At 55.7% G+C, this 27522-nt stretch overlaps 1 protein-coding gene across 1 annotated transcript in view; it reads right to left on the bottom strand.

Moving 5' to 3' along the window:
* Window positions 1–1728: 1728 nt before the first annotated feature.
* Window positions 1729–27522, bottom strand: part of ccdc22 (coiled-coil domain containing 22) — a gene marked incomplete at its 3' end in the record, with an annotated part of 40592 nt that continues 14798 nt past the window's right edge. The window contains exons 7-15 of the mRNA XM_070874724.1: window positions 27300–27371; window positions 23506–23625; window positions 22660–22779; window positions 20800–20916; window positions 16809–16910; window positions 9673–9780; window positions 6772–6867; window positions 5907–5966; window positions 1729–1803 (exon numbers count right to left, since the gene is read on the bottom strand). Coding sequence (XP_070730825.1) covers window positions 1729–1803; window positions 5907–5966; window positions 6772–6867; window positions 9673–9780; window positions 16809–16910; window positions 20800–20916; window positions 22660–22779; window positions 23506–23625; window positions 27300–27371 — 870 coding nt within the window. The remainder of the gene's footprint in view (window positions 1804–5906; window positions 5967–6771; window positions 6868–9672; window positions 9781–16808; window positions 16911–20799; window positions 20917–22659; window positions 22780–23505; window positions 23626–27299; window positions 27372–27522) is intronic.

Here is a 27522-nt window from a genome sequence, read left to right as displayed (position 1 = left end):
GACACGGGGAGCGAGGGGGGAGAGAGACACGGGGAGCGAGGGGGGAGAGAGACACGGGAGCGAGGGGGGAGAGAGACACGGGGAGCGAGGGGGGAGAGAGACACGGGGAGCGAGGGGGGAGAGAGACACGGGGAGCGAGGGGGGAGAGAGACACGGGGAGCGAGGGGGGAGAGAGACACGGGGAGCGAGGGGGGAGAGAGACACGGGGAGCGAGGGGGGAGAGAGACACGGGGAGCGAGGGGGGAGAGAGACACGGGGAGCGAGGGGGGAGAGAGACACGGGGAGCGAGGGGGGAGAGAGACACGGGGAGCGAGGGGGGAGAGAGACACGGGGAGCGAGGGGGGAGAGAGACACGGGGAGCGAGGGGGGAGAGAGACACGGGGAGCGAGGGGGGAGAGAGACACGGGGAGCGAGGGGGGAGAGAGACACGGGGAGCGAGGGGGGAGAGAGACACGGGGGGATTCACAGCAGAAAGGCAGACACACTAAAGTATTGGGAAAACCTCTCCACACTGAGACAGGAGCGGGAGGTGGACTCCTGCAGCTGCCAGTGTCCGAGAAGCATGTCATCCATTACTGGCATAGCCCACACACACACAGCACCCCCCCGACACACACACACAGAGCGCCCCACACACACACACACAGACCCCCCCCCCCCCCGACACACACACACAGAGCGCCACACACACACAGCCCCCCCCACACACACACACACAGCGCGCCCCCCCGACACACAGACCACACACAGAGCGCCCCACACACACACACACAGCGCGCCCCCCCGACACACAGACCACACACAGAGCGCCCCACACACACACACACAGCGTGCCCCACACACACACAGCGTGCCCCACACACACACACACACACACAGCCTCCCACACACACACACACAGCGCGCCCCCCCGACAGAGCACCCCACACACACACACACACAGCGTGCCACACACACAGACACACAGCGCGCCCCCCCGACACACACACAGCGCCCCCCCCACACACAGCACCCCCCCCACACACACACACACACAGCGTGCCCCACACACACACACACACACACAGCCCCCCCCACACACACACACACAGCGCGCCCCCCCGACACAGAGCACCCCACACACACACACACAGCGTGCCACACACACACACACACACACACACACACACACACACAGCGCGCCCCCCCGACACACACACAGCGCCCCCCCCACACACACACAGCGTGCCCCACACACACACACACACACAGCCCCCCACACACACACACACAGCGCGCCCCCCCGACAGAGCACCCCACACACACACACACACACAGCGTGCCACACACACACACACACACAGCGCGCCCCCCCGACACACACACAGCGCCCCCCCCACACACAGCACCCCCCCCACACACACACACACACAGCGCGCCCCCCCGACACACAGACCACACACAGAGCGCCCCACACACACACACACAGCGTGCCCCACACACACACACACACACACAGCCCCCCCCACACACACACACACAGCGCGCCCCCCCGACACAGAGCACCCCACACACACACACACACACACAGCGTGCCACACACACACACACACACACACACACACACACACACAGCGCGCCCCCCCGACACACACACAGCGCCCCCCCCACACACAGCGCCCCCCCCACACACAGCGCCCCCCCCACACACACACACAGCGTGCCACACACACACACACAGTTTCTCACCTGCTCATCTAAATCCCGGACTTCTCTCATGATTGTCCCGGTGTCCTCGATGGTCTGAATCAGGTGACTGCAGTTCTACAAATAAAGACACTGAGCTCAAGAACATTTCAGCAAAGACTAATTGGAGTTGTTGTAATCTGAGTTTCACATTTAGAAACATAGACAATAGGAGCAGGAGTCAGCCATTCGGCCCCTCGAGCCTGCACCATTCAATATGATCATTGCTAATCCTCTATCTCAACACCATATTCCCGCTTTCTCCCCATGCCCCTTGATGCCTTTTGTGTCTAGAAATCTATCCATCTCCCTCTTAAATATATTCAGTGACTTGGCCCCCACAGCCTTCTGTGGTAGAGAATTCCACAGGTTCACCTCCCTCTGAGTGAAAACATTTCTCCTCATCTCGCTCCTAAATTTCCTGCCCCGTATCCTGAGACTGTGAGCCCTTGTTCTAGACTTCCCAGCCCCGGGGAAACATCCTCCCCGCATCCAGTCTGTCCAACCCCGTCAGAATTTTATACCTTTCAATGAGACCCCCTCTCATTCTTCTAAACTCTGGTGAATACAGGCCCAGTCGACCCGATCTCTCCTCATTCGACAGTCCTGCCCATCCCAGGAATCAGTCTGGTGAACCTTCGCTGCACTCCCTCTATGGCAAGTATATCCTTCCTTAGATAAGGAGACCCAAACTGCGCACAATACTCCAGGTGTGGTCTCACCAAGATCCTGTATAACTGGAGTAAGACCTCCTTGCTCCTGTACTCAAACCCTCTCGCAATGAAGGCCAACAGACCATTTGCCTTCCTAACTGCTCGCTGGAGGAATCGTCAGTCAGAGCAATATCCAGTTCTGTATCGACAGATTGCTTCAAAATCCAGGTATAGGACTGAAGCCACACCCAGTGTTCCAGCTCCCATTACAGGACTGACCCCTCGAAAGGGAAAGTCTAGCGTGGCCAACCTCAGTGAACATTTTGAAGAGGTAACAGAGAGAGTAGACAAGGGTAATTCAGTAGATATAAGAAGAACATAAGAAATAGGTGCAGGAGTCAGCCATTCGGCCCCTCGAGCCTGCTCCGCCATTTAATACCATCATGGCTGATCCGATCATGGACTCAGCTCCACTTCCCTGCCCGCCCCCTTATCGGTTAAGAAACTGTCTATCTCTGTCTTAAATATATTCAATGTCCCGGCTTCCACAGCTTTCTGAGGCAGAGAATTCCACAGATTTACCACCCTCAAAGAAATTCCTCCTCATCTCAGTTTTAAATGGGCGGCCCCTTATTCTAAGACCATGCCCCCTAGTTCTAGTCTCCCCCATCAGTGGGAACATCCTCTCTGCATCCACCTTGTCGAGCCCCCTCATAATCTTACACGTTTCGATAAGATCACCTCTCATTCTTCTGAATTCCAATGAGTAGAGGCCCAACCTCCTCAACCTTTCCTCATAAGTCAACCCCCTCATCCCCGGAATCAACCGAGTGAACCTTCTCTGAACTGCCTCCAAAGCAAGTATATCCTTTCGTAAATACGGAAACCAAAACTGCACGCAGTACTCCAGGTGTGGCCTCACCAATACCCTGTATAACTGGAGCAAGACTTCCCTGCTTTTATACTCCATCCCCTTTGCAATAAAGGCCAAGATTCCATTGGCCTTCCTGATCACTTGCTGTACCTGCATACTAACCTTTTGTGTTTCATGCACAAGTACCCCCAGGTCCCGCTGTACTGCGGCACTTTGCAATCTTTCTCCATTTAAATAATAACTTGCTCTTTGATTTTTTTTTTTCTGCCAAAGTGCCTGACCTCACACTGTCCAACCTCATCATGTATCTCGACTCTCACAATGCCTTTGATAATGTACCCCACAATAGGCAACAAGGTCAGAGAATGTAGGGGCAGGAGGCAAGTAGCAAGTGGCAGAATGGATCTCTAGGCTGGCCTGAAACAGAAAGCAGAGAGTCGGGGTAAAGGGCAGCTATTCACAGCGGCAGATAGTGGTGATCCACAGGATCAGTGCTGGGACCATTGTTCACAATTTATATCAACGATTTAGACGTTGGAATCAAAAATACAATTTGCGGATGACACCAGATTGGGGCCGACAGTCAATACTGAGGAGGATGAGGAGAAATCACAGGAGGACATTAATAAACTTGCAGAATGGGCATATAATTGGCAAATAAAGTTGAACACCAATAAATGTGAGATATTAGTTTGGCAGGAAGAATAGGGAGGATGCGAGTCAGGGTGGGGTCGATGAACAGAGAGATCTCGCTCAGTACAAACACACAAGTCGCGACTCAGGTTAGCAAGGCTCAAGAACGAGGGTTTATTTCTGGAGATACAGAATTGAAAAGTAGGGAAGTTATGTTAAACCTGTATCCAACCTGGGTTAGGCCACACTGGGAGCACTGTGCACAGTTCTGGTCTCCAAATATCTGGGTTAGACCACACTGGGAGCACTGTGCACAGTTCTGGTCTCCATATACCTGGGTTAGACCACACTGGGAGCACCGTGCACAGTTCTGGTCTCCAAATATCTGGGTTAGACCACACTGGGAGCACTGTGCACAGTTCTGGTCTCCATATACCTGGGTTAGACCACACTTGGAGCACTGTGCACAGTTCTGGTCTCCATATACCCTGGTTAGACCACACTGGGAGCACTGTGCACAGTTCTGGTCTCCATATACCTGGGTTAGACCACACTGGGAGCACTGTGCACAGTTCTGGTCTCCATATCCCTGGGTTAGACCACACTGGGAGCACTGTGCACAGTTCTGGTCTCCATATACCTGGGTTAGACCACACTGGGAGCACTGTGCATAGTTCTGGTCTCCATATACCTGGGTGAGACCACACTGGGAGCACTGTGCACAGTTCTGGTCTCCATATCCCTGGGTTAGACCACACTGGGAGCACTGTGCACAGTTCTGGTCTCCATATACCCTGGTTAGGCCACACTGGGAGCACTGTGCACAGTTCTGGTCTCCATATATCTGGGTGAGACCACACTGGGAGCACTGTGCAGTTCTGGTCTCCATATCCCTGGGTTAGACCACACTGGGAGCACTGTGCACAGTTCTGGTCTCCATATACCCTGGTTAGGCCACACTGGGAGCACTGTGCACAGTTCTGGTCTCCATATATCTGGGTTAGGCCACACTGGGAGCACTGTGCACAGTTCTGGTCTCCATATACCTGGGTGAGACCACACTGGGAGCACTGTGCACAGTTCTGGTCTCCATATCCCTGGGTTAGACCACACTGGGAGCATTGTGCACAGTTCTGGTCTCCATATACCTGGGTTAGACCACACTGGGAGCACTGTGCACAGTTCTGGTCTCCATATACCTGGGTTAGACCACACTGGGAGCATTGTGCACAGTTCTGGTCTCCATATACCTGGGTTAGACCACACTGGGAGCACTGTGCACAGTTCTGGTCTCCATATACCTGGGTTAGACCACACTGGGAGCACTGTGCACAGTTCTGGTCTCCATATACCTGGGTTAGACCACACTGGGAGCACTGTGCACAGTTCTGGTCTCCATATTATAAAAAGGACATAGGGTCACTGGAGAGGATGCAGAGAAGATTTACAAGGATGATACCAGAAATGCGAGGGTGTACATATCAGGAAACGATGAACAGGCTGGGTCTCTTTTCTCTGGAAAAGATTAGGTTGAGGGGTGACCTAATAGAGGTCTTTAAAATGATGAAAGCTTTTGATCGAGTGGATACAGAGTGTTTCCATTTGTGGGGAAGAGCATAACTAGAGACCATCAATATAAGATAGTCACCGAGAAACCCAATGGGGAATTCAGGAGAAACTTCTTTACCCAGAGAGCGGTGAGAATGTGGAACTCGCTGCCACAGGGAGGGGTCGAGGTGAATAGTATCGAGGTATTTAAGGGGAGGCTGGACAAGTATATGGGGGAGAAGGGAATAGAGGGATATGGAGATAGAGTTAGATGGGGAAAGACAGGAGGAGGCTCGAGTGGAGCATAGACGCCGGCACGGACTGGTTGGGCCGAACGGCCTGTCTCTGGGCCGTATGTCCGGTGTAACCCCCACACACTGGCCCACACAGGTCTGTGGGGCTGCCCCGGGGAGTGGGACACTGCTCCCCGCCGATCGATCGGGTGAACAAGGTTTAACGACAAACTTCTGTACCTCGTGCAGCGCTGCCAGGTACTTGTAGGCCTTCCGCACCGCCTCGTCGCGCTTGGCATCCTGGGAAACAGAGACAGCGTCCGTCACAATACCCGGTGAGACAGAACCGTACCGGTAACACAGACCATCACCGCCCCCCCGTCCGCCGTAACACAGACCCCCCACCCTCCGAAACACAAACCCCCCACACCCCCGTCAGTAACACAGACCCCACAGCCCCCACCCTCCGTAACACAGACCCCCCCACCCTCCGAAACACAAACCCCCCACACACCCCCGTCAGTAACACAGACCCCACACCCCCCGTCCGCCGTAACACAGACCCCCCCACACCCCCGTCAGTAACACAGACCCCACATACTCCGTCCTCCGTAACAGACCCCACACCCCCCGTAACACACCCCCCACCCTTCAGTAACACAGCCCCTGCCCCCCCGTCAGTAACACAGCCAGCCAGATGCCCCTCCCCAGACAGCAATGAAATTTAAAAACACCAGAAACAGGAGCAGGAGTCGGCCATTCGGCCCCTCGAGCCTGCTCCGCCATTTAATACGACCATGGCTGATCCGATCATGGACTCAGCTCCACTTCCCCGCCCGCTCCCCAGAACCCTTCACTCCCTTATCGCTCATAAATCTGTCGATCTCCACCTTCAATATATTCAATGTCCCGCCATTGAGTCAGTGTGTTCCCCCAGTCAGGTTCCCGACCATCGGCCGCTGGGGCAACTGTGCTCAGAGAGCCCGCACCCAAACACGTCCGTCAGCAAAGTCACACAGCCAGGTGGTGCTTGGGGGGGGGGGGGGGGGGGGGGGGAACACACACAGCCCCTCCCAGAGTGTCCCTCTGTGCAGTGTGGCCGTACCTTAAACACCAGCTCATCCGTCACCACAAAGGTCCGCTCCAGCTTCCCCGTCAGGCCGTTAATTTCTTTCTGCAAGTCCTTCGTGTCGCACAGGATCTGTAAAAACACAAGGTGCAGCAGGGTTAGTGTCCCCCTCCCAGGGAGTGCCCGTCAGGGCAAGGGTCCCCCTCCCAGGGAGTGGCCGTCAGGGCAAGACCCCCCCCCTCCCAGGGAGTGGCCGTCAGGGCAAGACCCCCCCCCCTCCCAGGGAGTGCCCGTCAGGGCAAGACCCCCCCCCCTCCCAGGGAGTGCCCGTCAGGGCAAAACCCCCCCCCCTCCCAGGGAGTGCCCGTCAGGGCAAAACCCCCCTCCCAGGGAGTGCCCGTCAGGGCAAGGGTCCCCCTCCCAGGGAGTGCCCGTAAGGGCAAGACCCCCTCCCCCCTCCCAGGGAGTGGCCGTCAGGGCAAGACCCCCCTCCCAGGGAGTGCCCGTCAGGGCAAGGGTCCCCCTCCCAGGGAGTGCCCGTCAGGGCAAGACCCCCTCCCCCCTCCCAGGGAGTGGCCGTCAGGGCAAGACCCCCCCCTCCCAGGGAGTGGCCGTCAGGGCAAGGGTCCCCCTCCCAGGGAGTGGCCGTCAGTGCAAGACCCCCCCCCTCCCAGGGAGTGGCCGTCAGGGCAAGAACCCCCCCCTCCCAGGGAGTGGCCGTCAGGGCAAGACCCCCCCCCTCCCAGGGAGTGGCCGTCAGGGCAAGACCCCCCCCCTCCCAGGGAGTGGCCGTCAGGGCAAGACCCCCCCCCTCCCAGGGAGTGGCCGTCAGGGCAAGACCCCCCCCCCTCCCAGGGAGTGGCCGTCAGGGCAAGACCCCCCCCCTCCCAGGGAGTGGCCGTCAGGGCAAGACCCCCCCCCTCCCAGGGAGTGGCCGTCAGGACAAGACCCCCCCCTCCCAGGGAGTGGCCGTCAGGGCAAGACCCCCCCCCTCCCAGGGAGTGGCCGTCAGGGCAAGACCCCCCCCCCTCCCAGGGAGTGCCCGTCAGGGCAAGGACCCCCCTCCCAGGGAGTGCCCGTCAGGGCAAGACCCCCCCCTCCCAGGGAGTGGCCGTCAGGGCAAGGGTCCCCCTCCCAGGGAGTGGCCGTCAGGGCAAGACCCCCCCCCTCCCAGGGAGTGGCCGTCAGGGCAAGACCCCCCCCTCCCAGGGAGTGGCCGTCAGGGCAAGACCCCCCCCCCCAGGGAGTGGCCGTCAGGGCAAGACCCCCCCCTCCCAGGGAGTGGCCGTCAGGGCAAGACCCCCCCCCCTCCCAGGGAGTGCCCGTCAGGGCAAGGGTCCCCCTCCCAGGGAGTGCCCGTCAGGGCAAGACCCCCCTCCCAGGGAGTGCCCGTCAGGGCAAGACCCCCCTCCCAGGGAGTGCCCGTCAGGGCAAGACCCCCCTCCCAGGGAGTGCCCGTCAGGGCAAGACCCCCCTCCCAGGGAGTGCCCGTCAGGGCAAGACCCCCCTCCCAGGGAGTGCCCGTCAGGGCAAGACCCCCCTCCCAGGGAGTGCCCGTCAGGGCAAGACCCCCCTCCCAGGGAGTGCCCGTCAGGGCAAGACCCCCCTCCCAGGGAGTGCCCGTCAGGGCAAGACCCCCCTCCCAGGGAGTGCCCGTCAGGGCAAGACCCCCCTCCCAGGGAGTGCCCGTCAGGGCAAGACCCCCCTCCCAGGGAGTGCCCGTCAGGGCAAGACCCCCCTCCCAGGGAGTGCCCGTCAGGGCAAGACCCCCCTCCCAGGGAGTGCCAGTCAGGGCAAGGGTCCCCCTCCCAGGGAGTGCCCGTCAGGGCAAAACCCCCCTCCCAGGGAGTGCCCGTCAGGCCTTGAGCCCACCAAATAAATGTTGGAAACAAGACACAAGGCCTCCCAAATAGGCTGTATAGAATGGACAATAAGACAATTCCACAGATTCACGACCTCCTGAGAGAAGAAATCCCCCCGCGTTTCCCACATTACAACAGTGCACGCACTCCGAAAGTACTTCATTGGCTGTAAAGCGCTTCGAGACCACCGGTGGTTGTGAAAGGCGCTATAAAAATGTAAATTCTTTTCTCCCTCATGTTTTAAATGGGCCACCCCTTATTCTGACACTGTGCCCCCTGGTTCTAGATAAGATTATGAGGGGGCTCGACAAGGTGGATGCAGAGAGGATGTTTCCACTGATGGGGGAGACTAGAACTAGGGGGCATGGTCTTAGAATAAGGGGCCGCCCATTTAAAACTGAGATGAGGAGGAATTTCTTCTCTCAGAGGGTTGTAAATCTGTGGAATTCGCTGCCTCAGAGAGCTGTGGAAGCCGGGACATTGAATATATTTAAGACAGAGATAGACAGCTTCTTAACCGATAAGGGGATAAGGGGGCGGGCAGGGAAGTGGAGCTGAGTCCATGATCGGATCAGCCATGATCATATTAAATGGCGGAGCAGGCTCGAGGGGCCGAATGGCCGACTCCTGCTCCTATTTCTTACGTTCTTATACCCCCACGAGGAGAGACATCCTCTCTGCATCCACTTGTCAAGCCCCCTCATAATCTTATACATTTCGATAAGATCACCTCTCATTCTTCTGAACTCCAATGAGTAGAGGCCCAACCTCCTCAACCTTTCCTCATAAGTCAACCCCCTCATCCCCGGGATCAACCGAGTGACCCTTCTCTGAACTGCCTCCAAAGCAAAGTCTATCCTTCCGTAAATATGGAAACCAAAACTGCACGCAGTACTCCAGGTGTGGCCTCACCAATACCCTGTATAACTGGAGCAAGACTTTCCCACAGGAGACGGGGCACGAACAAGAAAGGGGGGTAAGAATAGCGCGGGGGACGCAGGGGTAAGGGAGACAAGAGGCAGGTTTGTATCCGTCACTGATTTATCCCGGGGAGGCCCCCATTCCACAATCGTACCTTGATAATCTCCTCCTTCTGTTTCTTGATGTTGCCCACGATCTCCAATATCCTGTGTGTGTAAGCAGAACGCGCCACTTCTTTCGGGAGACTTTCATATTCTGTCAACTGCAATTTGGAAAAGGATTTCACTCAGTTAAACAACAACAACCACCTGTACTTGCATAGCGCCTTTAATGCAGGAAAATGTCCCAAGGCGTTTCACAGCCATGTTGGAAGACAAAACAGATAAATTCGACACATAGAAACATCGAAAATAGGTGCAGGAGTAGGCCATTCGGCCCTTCGAGCCACATAGTACATGGTACATCAGTCAATGAAAGTTGGCATGCAGGTACAGCAGGCGGTGAAGAAGGCAAATGGTATGTTGGCCTTCATAGCGAGAGGATTTGAGTACAGGAGCAGGGAGGTCTTACTGCAGTTGTACAAGGCCTTGGTGAGGCCTCACCTGGAATATTGTGTTCAGTTTTGGTCTCCTAATCTGAGGAAGGACATTCTTGCTATTGAGGGAGTGCAGCGAAGGTTCAACAGACTGATTCCCGGGATGGCAGGACTGACATATGAAGAAAGACTGGATCGACTGGGCTTATATTCACTGGAGCTTAGAAGAATGAGGGGGGATCTCATAGAAACATATAAAATTCTGACGGGACTGGACAGGTGAGATGCAGGAAGAATGTTCCCGATGTTGGGGAAGTCCAGAACCAGGGGTCACAGTCTAAGGATAAGGGGTAAGCCATTTAGGACCGAGATGAGGAGAAACTTCTTCACCCAGAGAATTGTGAACCTGTGGAATTATCTACCACAGAAAGTTGTTGAGGCCAGTTCGTTAGATATATTCAAAAGGGAGTTAGATGTGGCCCTTATGGCTAAAGGGATCAAGGGGTATGGAGAGAAAGCAGGAAAGGGGTACTGAGGTGAATGATCAGCCATGATCTTATTGAATGGTGGTGCAGGCTCGAAGGGCCGAATGGCCTACTCCTGCACCTACTTTCTATGTTTCTATAAGAAGAAATTAGGGCAGGTGACCAAAAGCTTAGTTAAAAAGAGATCGGGGCGGAGGAGCGGCAAATGAGGGCACAGGGCCCAGGAGAGGCGAGAGCCCAGGGGCAGCACGGGCCCAGCCCACACTGTGTGCGATATGTGGGCGCACTGGGTCCGTGCAGCAGAGCAGGTCTCCAGTCGTCCTGGTTAACCCTTGCCCCTGGACCCAGACCTCGCTCTGTCAAGCCCCGTGTGGTGGCTGGTGTACAACGGTCACCCCACGTTAAAAAAATCCACCCACAGGCATCTTCCACCCTTCAGGATGTAGCTCGGGATCCGGGATATTAGGTCCTTCATTGAAACACCTGTGAACTCATGTGGAAGCAAGTCATCCTCGCTCTCGAGGGACCGGCTGTGATGATGATGGGTTAAGGAGGTCGGTTTTAAGGAGTGTCTTAAAGGAGGAAATCAGACACCGAGCGGCATAAGGAGAAATTACCGCAGGTGACCGAACCTGGGTCAAAGATGTAGGTTTTAAGGAGCGTCTTGAAGGAGGAAATTGAGGTAGAAACATAGAAACATAGAAAATAGGTGCAGGAGCAGGCCATTCAGCCCTTCTAGCCTGCACCGCCAGTCAACGAGTTCATGGCTGAACATGAAACTTCAGTACCCACTTCCTGCTTTCACGCCATACCCCTTGATCCCCCGAGTAGTAAGGACTTCATCTAACTCCCTTTTGAATATATTTAGTGAATTGGCCTCAACTACTTCCTGTGGTAGAGAATTCCACAGGTTCACCACTCTCTGGGTGAAGAAGTTTCTCCTTATCTCGGTCCTAAATGGCTTACCCCTTATCCTTAGACTGTGACCCCTGGTTCTGGACTTCCCCAACATTGGGAACATTCTTCCTGCATCCAACCTGTCCAAACCCGTCAGAATTTTAAACGTTTCTATGAGGTCCCCTCTCACTCTTCTGAACTCCAGTGAATGCAAGCCCAGTTGATTCAGTCTTTCTTGATAGGTCAGTCCCACCATCCCGGGAATCAGTCTGGTGAATCTTCGCTGCACTCCCTCAACAGCAAGTATGTCCTTCCTCAAGTTAGGAGACCAAAACTGTACACAATACTCCAGGTGTGGCCTCACCAAGGCCCTGTACAACTGTAGCAACACCTCCCTGCCCCTGTACTCAAATCCCCTCGCTATGAAGGCCAACATGCCATTTGCTTTCTTAACCGCCTGCTGTACCTGCATGCCAACCTTCAATGACTGATGTACCATGACACCCAGGTCTCGTTGCACCTTCCCTTTTCCTAATCTGTCACCATTCAGATAATAGTCTGTCTCTCTGTTTTTACCACCAAAGTGGATAACCTCACATTTATCCACATTATACTTCATCTGCCACGCATTTGCCCACTCACCTAACCTATCCAAGTCACTCTGTAGCCTCATAGCATCCTCCTCGCAGCTCACACTGCTACCCAACTTAGTGTCATCCGCAAATTTGGAGATACTACATTTAATCCCCTCGTCTAAATCATTAATGTACAATGTAAACAGCTGGGGCCCCAGCACAGAACCCTGCGGTACCCCACTAGTCACTGCCTGCCATTCCGAAAAGTACCCATTTACTCCTACTCTTTGCTTCCTGTCTGACAACCAGTTCTCAATCCACGTCAGCACACTACCCCCAATCCCATGTGCTTTAACTTTGCACATTAATCTCCTGTGTGGGACCTTGTCGAAAGCCTTCTGAAAGTCCAAATATACCACATCAACTGGTACTCCTTTGTCCACTTTATTGGAAACATCCTCAAAAAATTCCAGAAGATTTGTCAAGCATGATCTCCCTTTTACAAATCCATGCTGACTTGGACCTATCATGTCACCATTTTCCAAATGCGCTGCTATGACATCCTTAATAATTGATTCCATCATTTTACCCACTACTGAGGTCAGGCTGACCGGTCTATAATTCCCTGCTTTCTCTCTCCCTCCTTTTTTAAAAAGTGGGGTTACATTGGCTACCCTCCACTCGATAGGAACTGATCCAGAGTCAATGGAATGTTGGAAAATGACTGTCAATGCGTCCGCTATTTCCAAGGCCACCTCCTTAAGTACTCTGGGATGCAGTCCATCAGGCCCTGGGGATTTATCGGCCCTCAATCCCATCAATTTCCCCAACACAATTTCCCGACTAATAAAGATTTCCCTCAGTTCCTCCTCCTTAATAGACCCCCCGACCCCTTTTATATCCGGAAGGTTGTTTGTGTCCTCCTTAGTGAATACTGAACCAAAGTACTTGTTCAATTGGTCTGCCATTTCTTTGTTCCCCGTTATGACTTCCCCTGATTCTGACTGCAGGGGACCTACGTTTGTCTTTACTAACCTCTTTCTCTTTACATACCTATAGAAACTTTTGCAATCCGCCTTAATGTTCCCTGCAAGCTTCTTCTCGTACTCCATTTTCCCTACCCTAATCAAACCCTTTGTCCTCCTCTGCTGAGTTCTAAATTTCTCCCAGTCCCCAGGTTCGCTGCTATTTCTGGCCAATTTGTATGCCACTTCCTTGGCTTTAATACTATCCCTGATTTCCCTAGATAGCCACGGTTGAGCCACCTTCCCTTTTTTATTTTTACGCCAGACAGGAATGTACAATTGTTGTAATTCATCCATGCGTTCTCTAAATGTCTGCCATTGCCCATCCACAGTCAACCCCTTAAGTATCATTAGCCAATCTATCTTAGCCAATTCATGCCTCATACCTTCAAAGTTACCCTTCTTTAAGTTCTGGACCATGGTCTCTGAATTAACTGTTTCATTCTCCATCCTAATGCAGAATTCCACCATATTATGGTCACTCTTCCCCAAGGGGCCTCGCACAATGAGATTGCTAATTAATCCTCTCTCATTACACAACACCCAGTCTAAGATGGCCTCCCCCCTCGTTGGTTCCTCGACATATTGGTCTAGAAAACCATCCCTTATGCATTCCAGGAAATCCTCCTCCACCGTATTGCTTCCAGTTTGGCTAGCCCAATCTATGTGCATATTAAAGTCACCCATTATAACTGCTGCACCTTTATTGCATGCACTCCTAATTTCCTGTTTGATGCCCTCCCCAACATCACTACTACTGTTTGGAGGTCTGTACACAACTCCCACTAACGATTTTTGCCCTTTAGTGTTCTGCAGCTCTACCCATATAGATTCCACATCATCCAAGCTAATGTCTTTCCTAACTATTGCATTAATCTCCTCTTTAACCAGCAATGCTACCCCACCTCCTTTTCCTTTTATTCTATCCTTCCTGAATGTTGAATACCCCTGGATGTTGAGTTCCCAGCCTTGATCATCCTGGAGCCACGTCTCCGTAATCCCAATCACATCATATTTGTTAACATCTATTTGCACAATTAATTCATCCACCTTATTGCGGATACTCCTTGCATTAAGACACAAAGCCTTCAGGCTTGCTTTTTTAACACCCTTTGTCCTTTTAGAATTTTGCTGTACAGTGGCCCTTTTTGTTCTTTGCCTTGGGTTTCTCTGCCCTCCACTTTTCCTCATCTCCTTTCTGTCTTTTGCTTTTGCCTCCTTTTTGTCTCCCTCTGTCTCCCTGTATAGGTTCCCATCCCCCTGCAATATTAGTTTAACTCCTCCCCAACAGCACTAGCAAACACTCCCCCTAGGACATTGGTTCCGGACCTGCCCAGGTGCAGACCGTCCGGTTTGTACTGGTCCCACCTCCCCCAGAACCGGTTCCAATGCCCCAAGAATTTGAATCCCTCCCTGCTGCACCACTGCTCAAGCCATGTATTCATCTGCGCTATCCTGCGATTCCTACTCTGAGTAGCACGTGGCACTGGTAGCAATCCCGAGATTACTACTTTTGAGGTCCTACTTTTTAATTTAGCTCCTAGCTCCTTAAATTCTTTTCGTAGGCGGAGAGGTTCAGGGAGGGAGTTCCAGAGCTTGGGGCCCAGGCAACAGAAGGCACGGCCACCGATGGTGGAACGATTATAATCAGGGGATGGTCAGGAGGGCAGAATTAGAGGAGTGCAGACATCTCGGGGGTTGTGGGGCTGGAGGGGGTTACAGAGATAGGGAGGGATGTCGGGGCTGGAGGGGGTTACAGAGATAGGGAGGGGTGTCGGGGCTGGAGGGGGTTTCAGAGATTGGGAGAGGCGTAGGGACTGGAGGAGGTTACAGAGATAGGGAGGGGTGTCGGGGCTGGAGGAGGTTACAGAGATAGGGAGGGGCGTAGGGACTGGAAGAGGTTACAGAGATAGGGAGGAGTGTAGGGCCATGGAAGGATTTGTAAGCAAGGATGAGAATTTTGAAAATCGAGAAGTTGCTTAACCGGGAGCCAATGTAGGTCAGCGAGCACAGGGGGTGATGGGCGAGTGGGACTCGGAGCGAGTTAGGACACAGGGCAGCCGAGTTTTGGATCACCTCGAGTTTACGTAGAGTAGAACGTGGGAGGCCGGCCAGGAATGCATTGGAATAGTCAAGTCTGGAGGTAACAGGGTATTGGTGAGGCCACACCTGGAGTACTGCGTGCAGTTTTGGTTTCCATATTTACGAAAGGATACACTTGCTTTGGAGGCAGTTCAGAGAAGGTTCACTCGGTTGATTCCGGGCATGAGGGGGTTGACTTATGAGGAAAGGTTGAGGAGGTTGGGCCTCTACTCATTGGAATTCAGAAGAATGAGAGGCGATCTTATCGAAACGTATCAGATTATGAGGGGGGCTCGACAAGGTGGATGCAGAGAGGATGTTCCCACTGATGGGGGAGACTAGAACTAGGGGGCATGGTCTTAGAATAAGGGGCCGCCCATTTAAAACTGAGATGAGGAGGAATTTCTTCTCTCAGAGGGTTGTAAATCTGTGGAATTCGCTGCCTCAGAGAGCTGTGGAAGCCGGGACATTGAATATATTTAAGACAGAGATAGACAGTTTCTTAACCGATAAGGGGATAAGGGGGCGGGCAGGGAAGTGGAGCTGAGTCCATGATCGGATCAGCCATGATGGTATTAAATGGCGGAGCAGGCTGGAGGGGCCGAATGGCCGACTCCTGCTCCTATTTCTGATGGTGTTATAATGTGTAGCTCACATTCCTTCGACTGTTGAAGCACCTTTCCCACAACCACAGCACCTCCCAGACAAAGCAGTGAATTTGAAGCACAGCCACCAGTGCACTGCAAGGCAGTCAATTTGGGCACAGCAAGCTCCCACAAACAGCAATCACACGAACGACCAGATCTGTCCTTTTGCCGTGCTTTTGGCGGAGAAAGGAACATCGGCCCCAGGGCACCGGCAGAACTCCCTGCTTTTCCAGGATTGTCGGAAGATTTCCAACATGTACCTAAACATGAAGACTAAAACTAACGCAGTGCTCCCTCAGTACCGCCCCTCCGATAGTGAGGCGCTCCCTCAGTACTGCCCCTCCGACAGTGCGGTGCTCCCTCAGTACCGCCCCTCCGACAGTGCGCCGCTCCCTCAGTACCGCCCCTCCGACAGTGCGGCGCTCCCTCAGTACTGCCCCTCCGACAGTGCGGCGCTCCCTCAGTACCGCCCCTCCGACAGTGAGGCGCTCCCTCAGTACCGCCCCTCCGACAGTGCGACGCTCCCTCAGTACTGCCCCTCCAACAGCGCAGTGCGGGGCTCCCTCAGTACCGCCCCTCCGACAGTGCGGCACTCCCTCAGTACTGCCCCTCCGACAGTGCGGGGCTCCCTCAGTACTGCCCCTCCGACAGTGCGGCACTCCCTCAGTACCGCCCCTCCGACAGTGCGGGGCTCCCTCAGTACCGCCCCTCCGACAGTGCGGCACTCCCTCAGTACTGCCCCTCCGACAGTGCGGGGCTCCCTCAGTACTGCCCCTCCGACAGTGCGGCACTCCCTCAGTACCGCCCCTCCGACAGTGCGGGGCTCCCTCAGTACCGCCCCTCCGACAGTGCGGCGCTCCCTCAGTACTGTCCCTCCGACAGTGCGGCACTCCCTCAGTACTGACAGTTTCAGCACACAGCCTGTGCTTGGCTATAACAACTGAAGCGAGCCAGTCAATGGTGGATCGATCGATTGAGCAGGACACGGCAACGGAACCCGTCAGGAACCACAGGGGGGAGGAAGTGAGGGGGACATGAACTCACGAGCTGCTTGTACATGCCCTCCTTTTTCTTCGCCTCATCAGCAGACTGCCTGATCTTCTCGTGAACTGTTTTGATCTCCACCAGTTTCCGAGATGATTCCAGCTGTCGGGTGAAAGAAATGATTTAGACGCGAAGGTAAAATACTGCGGATGCGGGAATCTGAAATAAACACACAAAATACTGGAAACCCTTGGCGAGTCAGACAGCATCTTTACGAAAGGATACACTTGCTTTGGAGGCAGTTCAGAGAAGGTTCACTCGGTTGATTCCGGGGATGAGGGGGTTGACTTATGAGGAAAGGTTGAGGAGTTTGGGCCTCTACTCATTGGAGTTCAGAAGAATGAGAGGTGATCTTATCGAGACGTATAAGATTATGAGGGGGCTCGACAAGGTGGATGCAGAGAGGATGTTTCCACTGATGGGGGAGACTAGAACTAGGGGGCATGGTCTTAGAATAAGGGGCCGCCCATTTAAAACTGAGATGAGGAGGAATTTCTTCTCTCAGAGGGTTGTAAATCTGTGGAATTCTCTGCCTCAGAGAGCTGTGGAAGCCGGGACATTGAATATATTTAAGACAGAGATAGACAGATTTTTTAGCGATAAGGGAGTCATTATCATAGGCAGCCCCTCGGAATCGAGGAAGACTTGCTTCCACTCTTAACACGAGTCCTCAGGTGGCTGAACAGTCCAATACGGGAGCCACAGTCCCTGTCACAGGTGGGACAGACAGTGGTTGAGGGAAGGGGAGGGTGGGACTGGTTTGCCGCACGCTCCTTCCGCTGCCTGCGCTTGGTTTCTGCACGCTCTCGGCGACGAGACTCGAGGTGCTCAGCGCCCTCCCGGATGCACTTCCTCCACTTAGGGCAGGACTGGTCTTTGGGCCCAGGGACTCCCAGGTGTCGGTGGGGATAAAGGGGTTATGGGGAGCGGGCGGGGGAAGTGGAGCCGAGTCCATGATCGGATCAGCCACGATGGTATTAAACGGCGGAGCAGGCTCGAGGGGCCCAATGGCCGACTCCTGCTCCCGTTTCTGATGCTCACGTCATCTGTGGAGAGAAAAAGTTAACATTTCGGGTCACTGCCCCTTCGTCAATATTGGCCAATGTGTGGAAAGATTCGTAAGGAGCTTTGAAAGGGTGGGGGAGGGGAGGATAGAACAAAAAGGGCAGGTCAGTGATGGGGGGGGGCGGGGGGGAAGGCAGGAGAGATTAGAGACACAAAAGGAACGATGGGCCAACTTGAAATGGTGATGACAGAGGTTAGAAAAAGATGGATCTAGAAAGGGTGTGAATGGCGGGGTAATTACCAGCTGCCATGGGAGACAAAGAGAAATATATACAAGATCGGGGTGTTCTAAAAAAGAGGGGCAGAGGTCACAGTGTGAAATTGTTGAACTCGATGTCGAGTCCGGAAGACTAAAGTACCCACACGGAAGAGGACGTTTGTTCACTGCAGGATGGGCGGTGGGCCCCAAGTTGCCCCCGGCCTCATTCGAAGGAGGTCGCGTCCTCGTTAAACCCCATTTGCCCACGGGCGAGCGCGGGGTGTCCCTGTGTTTCCGGGGCGCCTCCTACCGAGTGCCGAACGAGGGCAGTGATCCCGTTTGGAGGTGGGGAGGGGGCTATTGAAACAGCCTCGGTGCGCGAGAGAGTGTCGCGCTTAAAACGGGTGTCCCCACGTCCCCGGCAAGGCCTCTTTTCATCTTCAAGACAGCAGGCGTCGCCATACCAGACGCATAGCAACACAAGAAATAGGAGCAGGAGTCGGCCATTCGGCCCCTCGAGCCTGCTCCGCCATTTAATAACATCATGGCTGATCCGATCATGGACTCAGCTCCACTTCCCTGCCCGCCCCCTTATCGGTTAAGAAACTGTCTATCTCTGTCTTAAATATATTCAATGTCCCGGCTTCCACAGCTCTCTGAGGCAGCGAATTCCACAGATTTACAACCCTCTGAGAGAAGAAATTCCTCCTCATCTCAGTTTTAAATGGGCGGCCCCTTATTCTAAGACCATGCCCCCTAGTTCTAGTCTCCCCCATCAGTGGAAACATCCTCTCTGCATCCACCTTGTCAAGCCCCCCTCATAATCTTATACGTTTCCATAAGATCACCTCTCATTCTTCTGAACTCCAATGAGTAAGAGGCCCAACCTCCTCAACCTTTCCTCATAAGTCAACCCCCTCATCCCCGGAATCAACCGAGTGAACCTTCTCTGAACTGCCTCCAAAGCAAGTATATCCTTTCGTAAATATGGAAACCAAAATTGCACGCAGTACTCCAGGTGTGGCCTCACCAATACCCTGTATAACTGGAGCAAGACTTCCCTGCTTTTATACTCCATCCCCTTTGCAATAAAGGCCAAGATTCCATTGGCCTTCCTGATCACTTGCTGTACCTGCATACTATCCTTTTGTGTTTCATGCACAAGTACCCCCAGGTCCCGCTGTACTGCAGCACTTTGCAATCTTTCTCCATTTAAATAGTAACTTGCTCTTATCCAGTTCGATAGAATACAAGAGCAGGGAGGTTATGCTTGAACTGTATAAAACACTGGTTGGGCCACAGCTGGAGTACTGCGTGCAGTTCTGGTCACCACATTACAGGAAGGATGTGATCGCACTGGAGAGGGTGCAGAGGAGATTTACCGGGATGTTGCCGGGACGGGAGAATTTTAGCGATGAGGAAAGATTGGAGAGGCTGGGGTTGTTTTCCTTGGAACAGAGGAGGCTGAGGGGAGACCTGATTGAGATGTGAGGGGCCTGGATAGAGTGGATAGGACGGACCTGTTTCCCCTTGGCAGAGGGGTCAACAACCAGGGGGCAGAGATTGAAAGTAATTGGGGGGGAGGTTTAGAGGGGATTTGAGGGGAAATGTCTTCACCCAGAGGGTGGTGGGGGTCTGGGGTGGAACTCACGGCCTGAAAGGGCGGTAGAGGCTGAAACCCTCACCACATTTGGATGTGCAGCTTGAAGTGCCGTAACCTACAGGGCTACGGACCCAGAGCGGGAAAGTGGGATTAGGCCGGGTAGCTCTTGGTCGGCCGGCGAGGACACGATGGGCCGAAATGGCCTCCTGCTGAGCTGTAAATTTCTCTGATTCAATGCATACAGCAGATATCGCCAGTACAATTTACCAGACACGTCTGTCCTCCCGGGGGATTTGTAGGATCGTGCGGAGACATCGTTGGTGGTATTTCTCCAGCGACTTGAGGTGTCTACTGTACATGGTCCATGTCTCTGAGCCATACAGGAGGGCGGGTATCACTACAGCCCTGTAGACCATGAGCTGGGTGGTAGATTTGAGGGCCTGGTCTTCGAACACTCTTTTCCTCAGGCGGCCGAAGGCTGCACTGGCGCACTGGAGGCGGTGTTGGACCTCGTCGCCAATGTCAGCCCTTGTTGATGAGAGGCTCCCGAGGTATGGGGAATGGTCCACGGTGTCCAGGGCCGGGCCGTGGATCTTGATGACTGGGGGGCAGTGCTGTGCGGTGAGGACAGGCCGGTGGAGGACCTTGGTCTTACGGGCGTTTCGCGCGAGGCCCGTGCTGTCGTACGCCTTGGTGAAGGCGCCGACGATGGCTCGGAGTTGGGCCTCCGAGTGTGCGCAGACGCAGGCGTCGCCTGTGTACTACAGTCCAAGACTGCCCCAAGTGGAGGAAGTGCATCCGGGAGGGCGCTGAGCACCTCGAGTCTCGTCGCCGAGAGCGTGCAGAGACCGAGCGCAGGCAGCGGAAGGAGCGTGCGGCAAACCAGTCCCACCCTCCCCTTCCCTCAACCACTGTCTGTCCCACCCTGTGACAGGGACTGTGGCTCCCGTATTGGACTGTTCAGCCACCTGAGGCCTCGCGTTTAGCGTGGAAGCAAGTCGATTCCGCGGGACTGCCTGTGGCGACGATGAATCAGCAGGGCGATAGCAGACGTCGCTGCCCAGCTGACCCCCACACAGCGCGCGATCGCGTCCCAGCTACCGTTCGCTCTCTGGATCAATTACCTCTCGATTGTCGACCACCTCCTTCAGCCTCCGGTGCTCCTCGATCAGGGGCACTCTGTGCTTTTCCCACTGACTGGCCAGGTTTACGATCCTCTGTGCGCTGCTCTCGATAACTCCCTGAGGAAAAACAGCGACAGCTCAGGGAAGGTCCCGATCCAGGCTCAAGATCCGCCGCAAGTTCGATAACGCGCCGCGCTTTTCCAGAGCCGCGTCCCCCGCCCCTCGCTGCAGACCAGGAGTTGGATCGGGCCCAGAATCTCCCATCATCTGTACCACACGTACAATATTTACCGGCAGCGCTGTAAAAAGTACCACTGCTCAGTTTCAAAAGAAAGGCTCATTTTAAAACAAAGGGAACGTGAAAATTTTTACAAGTCTGAACAGCTCACCATGGTGTCAGTTTGATTCAGATGGTCCAGTTTGGCTCAAGCACCACGACAAGATGCAAGAGCCACAATCCAGGCTCGAGGACAGTGCTGAGGGAGCGCCGCACTGTCGGAGGGGCGGTACTGAGGGAGCCCCGCACTGTCGGAGGGGCGGTACTGAGGGAGCGCCGCACTGTCGGAGGGGCGGTACTGAGGGAGTCCCGCACTGTCGGAGGGGCGGTACTGAGGGAGCCCCGCACTGTCGGAGGGGCGGTACTGAGGGAGCCCCGCACTGTCGGAGGGGCGGTACTGAGGGAGCCCCGCACTGTCGGAGGGGCGGTACTGAGGGAGCCCCGCACTGTCGGAGGGGCGGTACTGAGGGAGCCCCGCACTGTCGGAGGGGCGGTACTGAGGGAGCCCCGCACTGTCGGAGGGGCGGTACTGAGGGAGCCCCGCACTGTCGGAGGGGCGGTACTGAGGGAGCCCCGCACTGTCGGAGGGGCGGTACTGAGGGAGCCCCGCACTGTCGGAGGGGCGGTACTGAGGGAGCCCCGCACTGTCGGAGGGGCGGTACTGAGGGAGCCCCGCACTGTCGGAGGGGCGGTACTGAGGGAGCCCCGCACTGTCGGAGGGGCGGTACTGAGGGAGCCCCGCACTGTCGGAGGGGCGGTACTGAGGGAGCCCCGCACTGTCGGAGGGGCGGTACTGAGGGAGCCCCGCACTGTCGGAGGGGCGGTACTGAGGGAGCCCCGCACTGTCGGAGGGGCGGTACTGAGGGAGCCCCGCACTGTCGGAGGGGCGGTACTGAGGGAGCCCCGCACTGTCGGAGGGGCGGTACTGAGGGAGCCCCGCACTGTCGGAGGGGCGGTACTGAGGGAGCCCCGCACTGTCGGAGGGGCGGTACTGAGTGAGCCCCGCACTGTCGGAGGGGCGGTACTGAAGGAGCGCCGCACTGTCGGAGGGGCAGTATTGAGGGAGCCCCGCACTGTCGGAGGGGAGGGACTGAGGGAGCGTGGCACTGTCGGAGGGGCGGTACTGAGGGAGCCCCGCACTGTCGGAGGGGCAGTACTGAGGAGCCCCGCACTGTCGGAGGGGCGGTACTGAGGGAGCCCCGCACTGTCGGAGGGGCGGTACTGAGGAGCCCCGCACTGTCGGAGGGGCGGTACTGAGGGAGCCCCGCACTGTCGGAGGGGCAGTACTGAGGGAGCCCCGCACTGTCGGAGGGGCAGTACTGAGGGAGCCCCGCACTGTCGGAGGGAGGGCTGGGCGATGCTCCAGCAACATCCATTAACTGACGCGTGGGTTGCAGTCCAGCTCTGTCCCGAGCGGCTGTGTGGAAGCCGACAGCAAGTGTCTGGTCAGTGATGGTGAGACGGATGTGATGATACTACACGCAGATCATTTCAGATCCATGAGAGCGGTCAGGGAGCTCATTCCAGCCCTGCGCAGTCGCAAACCAATGAATATGGATTCCTGGGCCGGTGTCCGAACTCACCTGTAACTTCACCAAGTTATTCTCTGCATCTGGAAGCAGCTCCAGCGTCCTTCTCTTCACTTTAATCAGCTCTTCCTTCTTGTCAGCCGTCAACTCTGCAAGCCTGACCTCCTCTCCGACCTTCAGTGAATAACCAGAGTCATCGAATGCCGTCACACGCCCTCTGGGCACAATCTGACCCACACACGGCCCCTGGTACACCCCGCCGACCTCCACACGACTCCCTGATGACCTCCACACGACCCATGAACGCCCCATTGATCCCCCACACGGCCCGCTGACCCACACACCACCCCACACGACCCGCTGACCCCCCCCACACAACCCGCTGACCCCCCCACACAACCCGCTGACCCCCCCCCCACACGACCCGCGGACCCCCACCCCCACACGACTCCTGTACGCCCTGATGACCCCATTGACCCCCACACGACCCCTGTACGCCCTCTGACCCCCACACGACTTCCCTGTACGTCGCCACACGACCCCTGGATGCCCCGTTGACCCCTCACACAACCCGTTGACCCCCCACACGACCCCAGTGCGCCCCATTGACCCCCCCCACACGACCCCAGTGCGCCCCCACACGGCCCCTGTACGCCACCACACGGCCCCTGTACGCCCCGTTGACCCTCACACAACCCGTTGACCCCCACACGGCCCCAGTGCGCCCCGTTGACCCCCCAGTGACCCCCCACACGCCCCCAGTGACCGCCCACACGCCCCCAGTGACCCCCCACACTGACCCACAGGTTGCCATCGCCTGACCGCTGCCCGCTGGTATAGATGGGGGACCCCACTGGGAGGAGCAGGAATATGGAACACTTGACCGTGCAGTACCACTACCTGAGAGATGCTGACCATCAAATGCTTCATGTCCTCGGTCACCTGCTCAAACCTCCCATTCAACTCGTCCAGCTGCTGCTGAAATGACCTCACTTCCTGTTCCTGTTGCGCTTGAATGTCCTGCAAACAATGCCAGGAATGTTACAGTAACCACCCATTTTATACCCTTTAACTGAAGTCCTTCCTCCCTGGGACCATTCTGGTCAATCTCCCTCTGCACCCTCTCCAGGGCCTCATCCTCCCTAAAGTGCGGTGCCCAGAATTGGACACAATACTCCAGCTGGGGTCTAACTAGTGCTTTATTAACATTGAGCAGAACTCCCTTTCTTTTGTGCAGGTAATGTATTTCCTTCATGGGTGCTTTGTTTAAGAATTCATAGCAACACATTGCGATTAAGAACTAGTTGGCTTATTAGCGAAAGGTTTAACGGTCACACGACACATTACCGGTTCATCCACCGGGCTCACAACCACCTGCCCCATCCCCCGAACCCAACAGGCTGGGGTTTTATTGAGTCGTGAAGATCATGTGACGGGCTAAGCCACTCCCACTGCTGGAGAAATACCACCAACGCTGTCTCCGCAAGATCCTGCAAATCCCCCGGGAGGACAGACGCACCAACGTTAAAGTCCTCGACCAGGCCCAACATCCCCAGCATCGAAGCACTGACCACACTCGACCAGCTCCGCTGGGCAGGGCCACATTGTCCGCATGTCCCCCCAGACATGAGACTCCCAAAGCGAGCGCTCTACTCGGAACTCCTTCACGGGCAAACGAGCCAAAGGTGGGCAGAGGAAACGTTACAGGGACCACCCTCAAAGCCTGCCTGATAAAGTGCAACATCCCCACCGACACCTGGGAGTCCCTGGGCCCAAAGACCAGTCCTGCCCTAAGGGGAGGAAGTGCATCCGGGAGGGGCGCTGAGCACCTCGAGTCTCGTCGCCGAGATCGTGCAGAAACCAAGCGCAGGCAGCGGAAGGAGCATGCGGCAAACCAGTCCCACCCTCCCCTTCCCTCAACCACTGTCTGTCCCACCTGTGATAGGGACTGTGGTTCCCGTATTGGACTGTTCAGCCACATAAGGACTCATGTTAAGAGTGGGAGCAAGTCTTCCTCGATTCCGAGGGACTGCCTGTGATGATGATTTTAAATAGAACTTAAAGCCGAGTGCCCCCTGATTAAAAGGACACTCGATCAGCCAAATTAACAAATAAAACTTTACAGTGAACTTAACCTCGGTCATGTGTCTGCCCAATTCACCATCAGCCTGTGACCTCCACTCTTCACCACCTCATTCACCTCGAGGAAGGACTCGGTTACAGGTTTGGAATGTCAGGACACTTTATTAGATCGGCGAGGAGGGATTTTGGGAGAGATTTTATTAAATTCACCTGTTTCCCCCTCCGTAACATCGCCCGTCTCCGCCTCCTGCCTCAGCTCATCCGCTGCTGAAGCCCTCATCCGTGCCTTTGTTACCTCCAGACCTGACTATTCCAACACATTCCTGGCTGGCCTCCCACATTCTACCCGACGTAAACTAGAGGTGATCCAAAACTCGGCTGCTCTCGTGTCCCAACTCGCACCGAGTCCCACTCACCCATCACCCCCTGTGCTCACTGCCCCGTGTCCTAACTCACACCCAGTCCCACTCACCCATCACCCCCTGTGCTCACTGACCCCGTGTCCTAACTCGCACCGAGTCCCACTCACCCATCACCCCCTGTGCTCGCTGCCCCGTGTCCTAACTCGCACCGAGTCCCACTCACCCATCACCCCCTGCGCTCACTGCCCCGTGTCCTAACTCGCACCGAGTCCCACTCACCCATCACCCCCTGTGCTCGCTGCCTCCGTGACCTAACTCACACCGAGTCCCACTCACCCATCACCCCCTGTGCTCACTGACCCCGTGTCCTAACTCGCACCGAGTCCCACTCACCCATCACCCCCTGTGCTCACTGCCCCGTGTCCTAACTCGCACCGAGTCCCGCTCACCCATCATCCCCTGTGCTCACTGACCCCGTGTCCTAACTCGCACCCAGTCCCACTCACCCATCACCCTCTGTGCTCACTGACCCCGTGTCCTAACTCGCACCCAGTCCCACTCACCCATCACCCCTGTGCTCACTGCCCCGTGTCCTAACTCGCACCGAGTCCCACTCACCCATCACCCCCTGTGCGCACTGACCCCGTGTCCTAACTCGCACCGAGTCCCACTCACCCATCACCCCCTGTGCTCACTGACCCCGTGTCCTAACTCGCACCCAGTCCCACTCACCCATCACCCCCTGTGCTCACTGCCCCGTGTCCTAACTCGCACCCAGTCCCACTCACCCATCACCCCCTGTGCTCACTGCCCCGTGTCCTAACTCGCACCGAGTCCCACTCACCCATCACCCAGTGTGCTCACACCCCGTGTCCTACCTCGCACCGAGTCCCGCTCACCCATCACCCCCTGTGCTCACTGACCTACATTGGCTCCCGGTTAAGCAACGCCTCGACTTCAAAATTCTCATCCTTGTTTACAAATCCCTCCAAAGCCCTCGCCCCTCCCTATCTCTGTAATCTCCTCCAGCCCCTACACCCCTCCCTATCTCTGTAATCTCCTCCAGCCCCTACACCCCTCCCTATCTCTGTAATCTCCTCCAGCCCCTACACCCCTCCCTATCTCTGTAATCTCCTCCAGCCCCTACACCCCTCCCTATCTCTGTAACCCCCTCCAGCCCCTACACCCCTCCCTATCTCTGCAACCCCCTCCAGCCCCTACACCCCTCCCTATCTCTGTAACCCCCTCCAGCCCCACAACTCCCCGAGATGTCTGCACTCCTCTAATCCTGCCCTCCTGACCATCCCTGATTATAATCGCTCCACCATCGGTGGCCGTGCCTTCTGTTGTCTGGGCCCCAAGCTCTGGAACTCCCTCCCTAAACCTCTCCGCCTCTCTCTCCTCCTTCAAGACTCTCCTTAAAACCGACCTCTGACCCAGCTTTTGGTCACCTGTCCCTAATATCTCCTTATGTGGCTCGGTGTTAAATTTTTCATCTCATAATACTCCTGTGAAGTGCCTTGCTAAGGAAGCAGGGGAGTCTTGCTCCAGTTATACAGGGTATTGGTGAGGCCACACCTGGAGTACTGCGTGCAGTTCTGGTCTCCGTATTTACAAAAGGATATACTTGGCTTTGGAGGCAGTTCAGAGAAGGTTCACTCGGTTGATTCCGGGGATGAGGGGGTTGTCTTATGAGGAAAGGTTGAGGAGGTTGGGCCTCTACTCATTGGAGTTCAGAAGAATGAGAGGTGATCTTATCGAAACGTATAAGATTATGAGGGGGGCTCGACAAGGTGGATGCAGAGAGGATGTTTCCACTGATGGGGGAGACTAGAATTAGGGGGCATGGTCTTAGAATAAGGGGCCGCCCATTTAAAACTGAGATGAGGAGGAATTTCTTCTCTCAGAGGGTTGTAAATCTGTGGAATTCGCTGCCTCAGAGAGCTGTGGAAGCCGGGACATTGAATATATTTAAGACAGAGATCGACAGTTTCTTAACCGATAAGGGGATAAGGGGGCGGGCAGGGAAGTGGAGCTGAGTCCATGATCGGATCAGCCATGATGGTATTAAATGGCGGAGCAGGCTCGAGGGGCCGAATGGCCGACTCCTGCTCCTGTTTCTGATGGTCTTGGGACATTTCACTCCATTAAAGGGGCTATCTAAACACAAGTTTTGTTGAGTCAGGCACTGGCGCAGCGTTACGGGAGGGCCCTGGCTGTACTGGTGCCAACTGCAGATTGTTGCCTCACCTCTTCAGACTCCCTCGCGGACGATAGTGTGGTACCCGCTGCCTCCAGCTCACAGACAATTTGTTCCGCCTCCTGTTGACAAACCAGCAGGAGGTGAGCGAGATGGAGAGGGGGGGTGGGGGGGAGAGAGAGGGGGGTGGGGGGGAGAGAGAGGGGGGTGGGGGGGAGAGAGAGGGGGGTGGGGGGGAGAGAGAGGGGGGTGGGGGGGAGAGAGAGGGGGGTG

This window comes from Pristiophorus japonicus, unplaced genomic scaffold (genome assembly GCF_044704955.1).
Source record: "Pristiophorus japonicus isolate sPriJap1 unplaced genomic scaffold, sPriJap1.hap1 HAP1_SCAFFOLD_942, whole genome shotgun sequence".
Lineage (NCBI taxonomy): Eukaryota > Metazoa > Chordata > Chondrichthyes > Pristiophoridae > Pristiophorus > Pristiophorus japonicus.
This window is presented reverse-complemented; position numbering and strand designations above follow the sequence as displayed.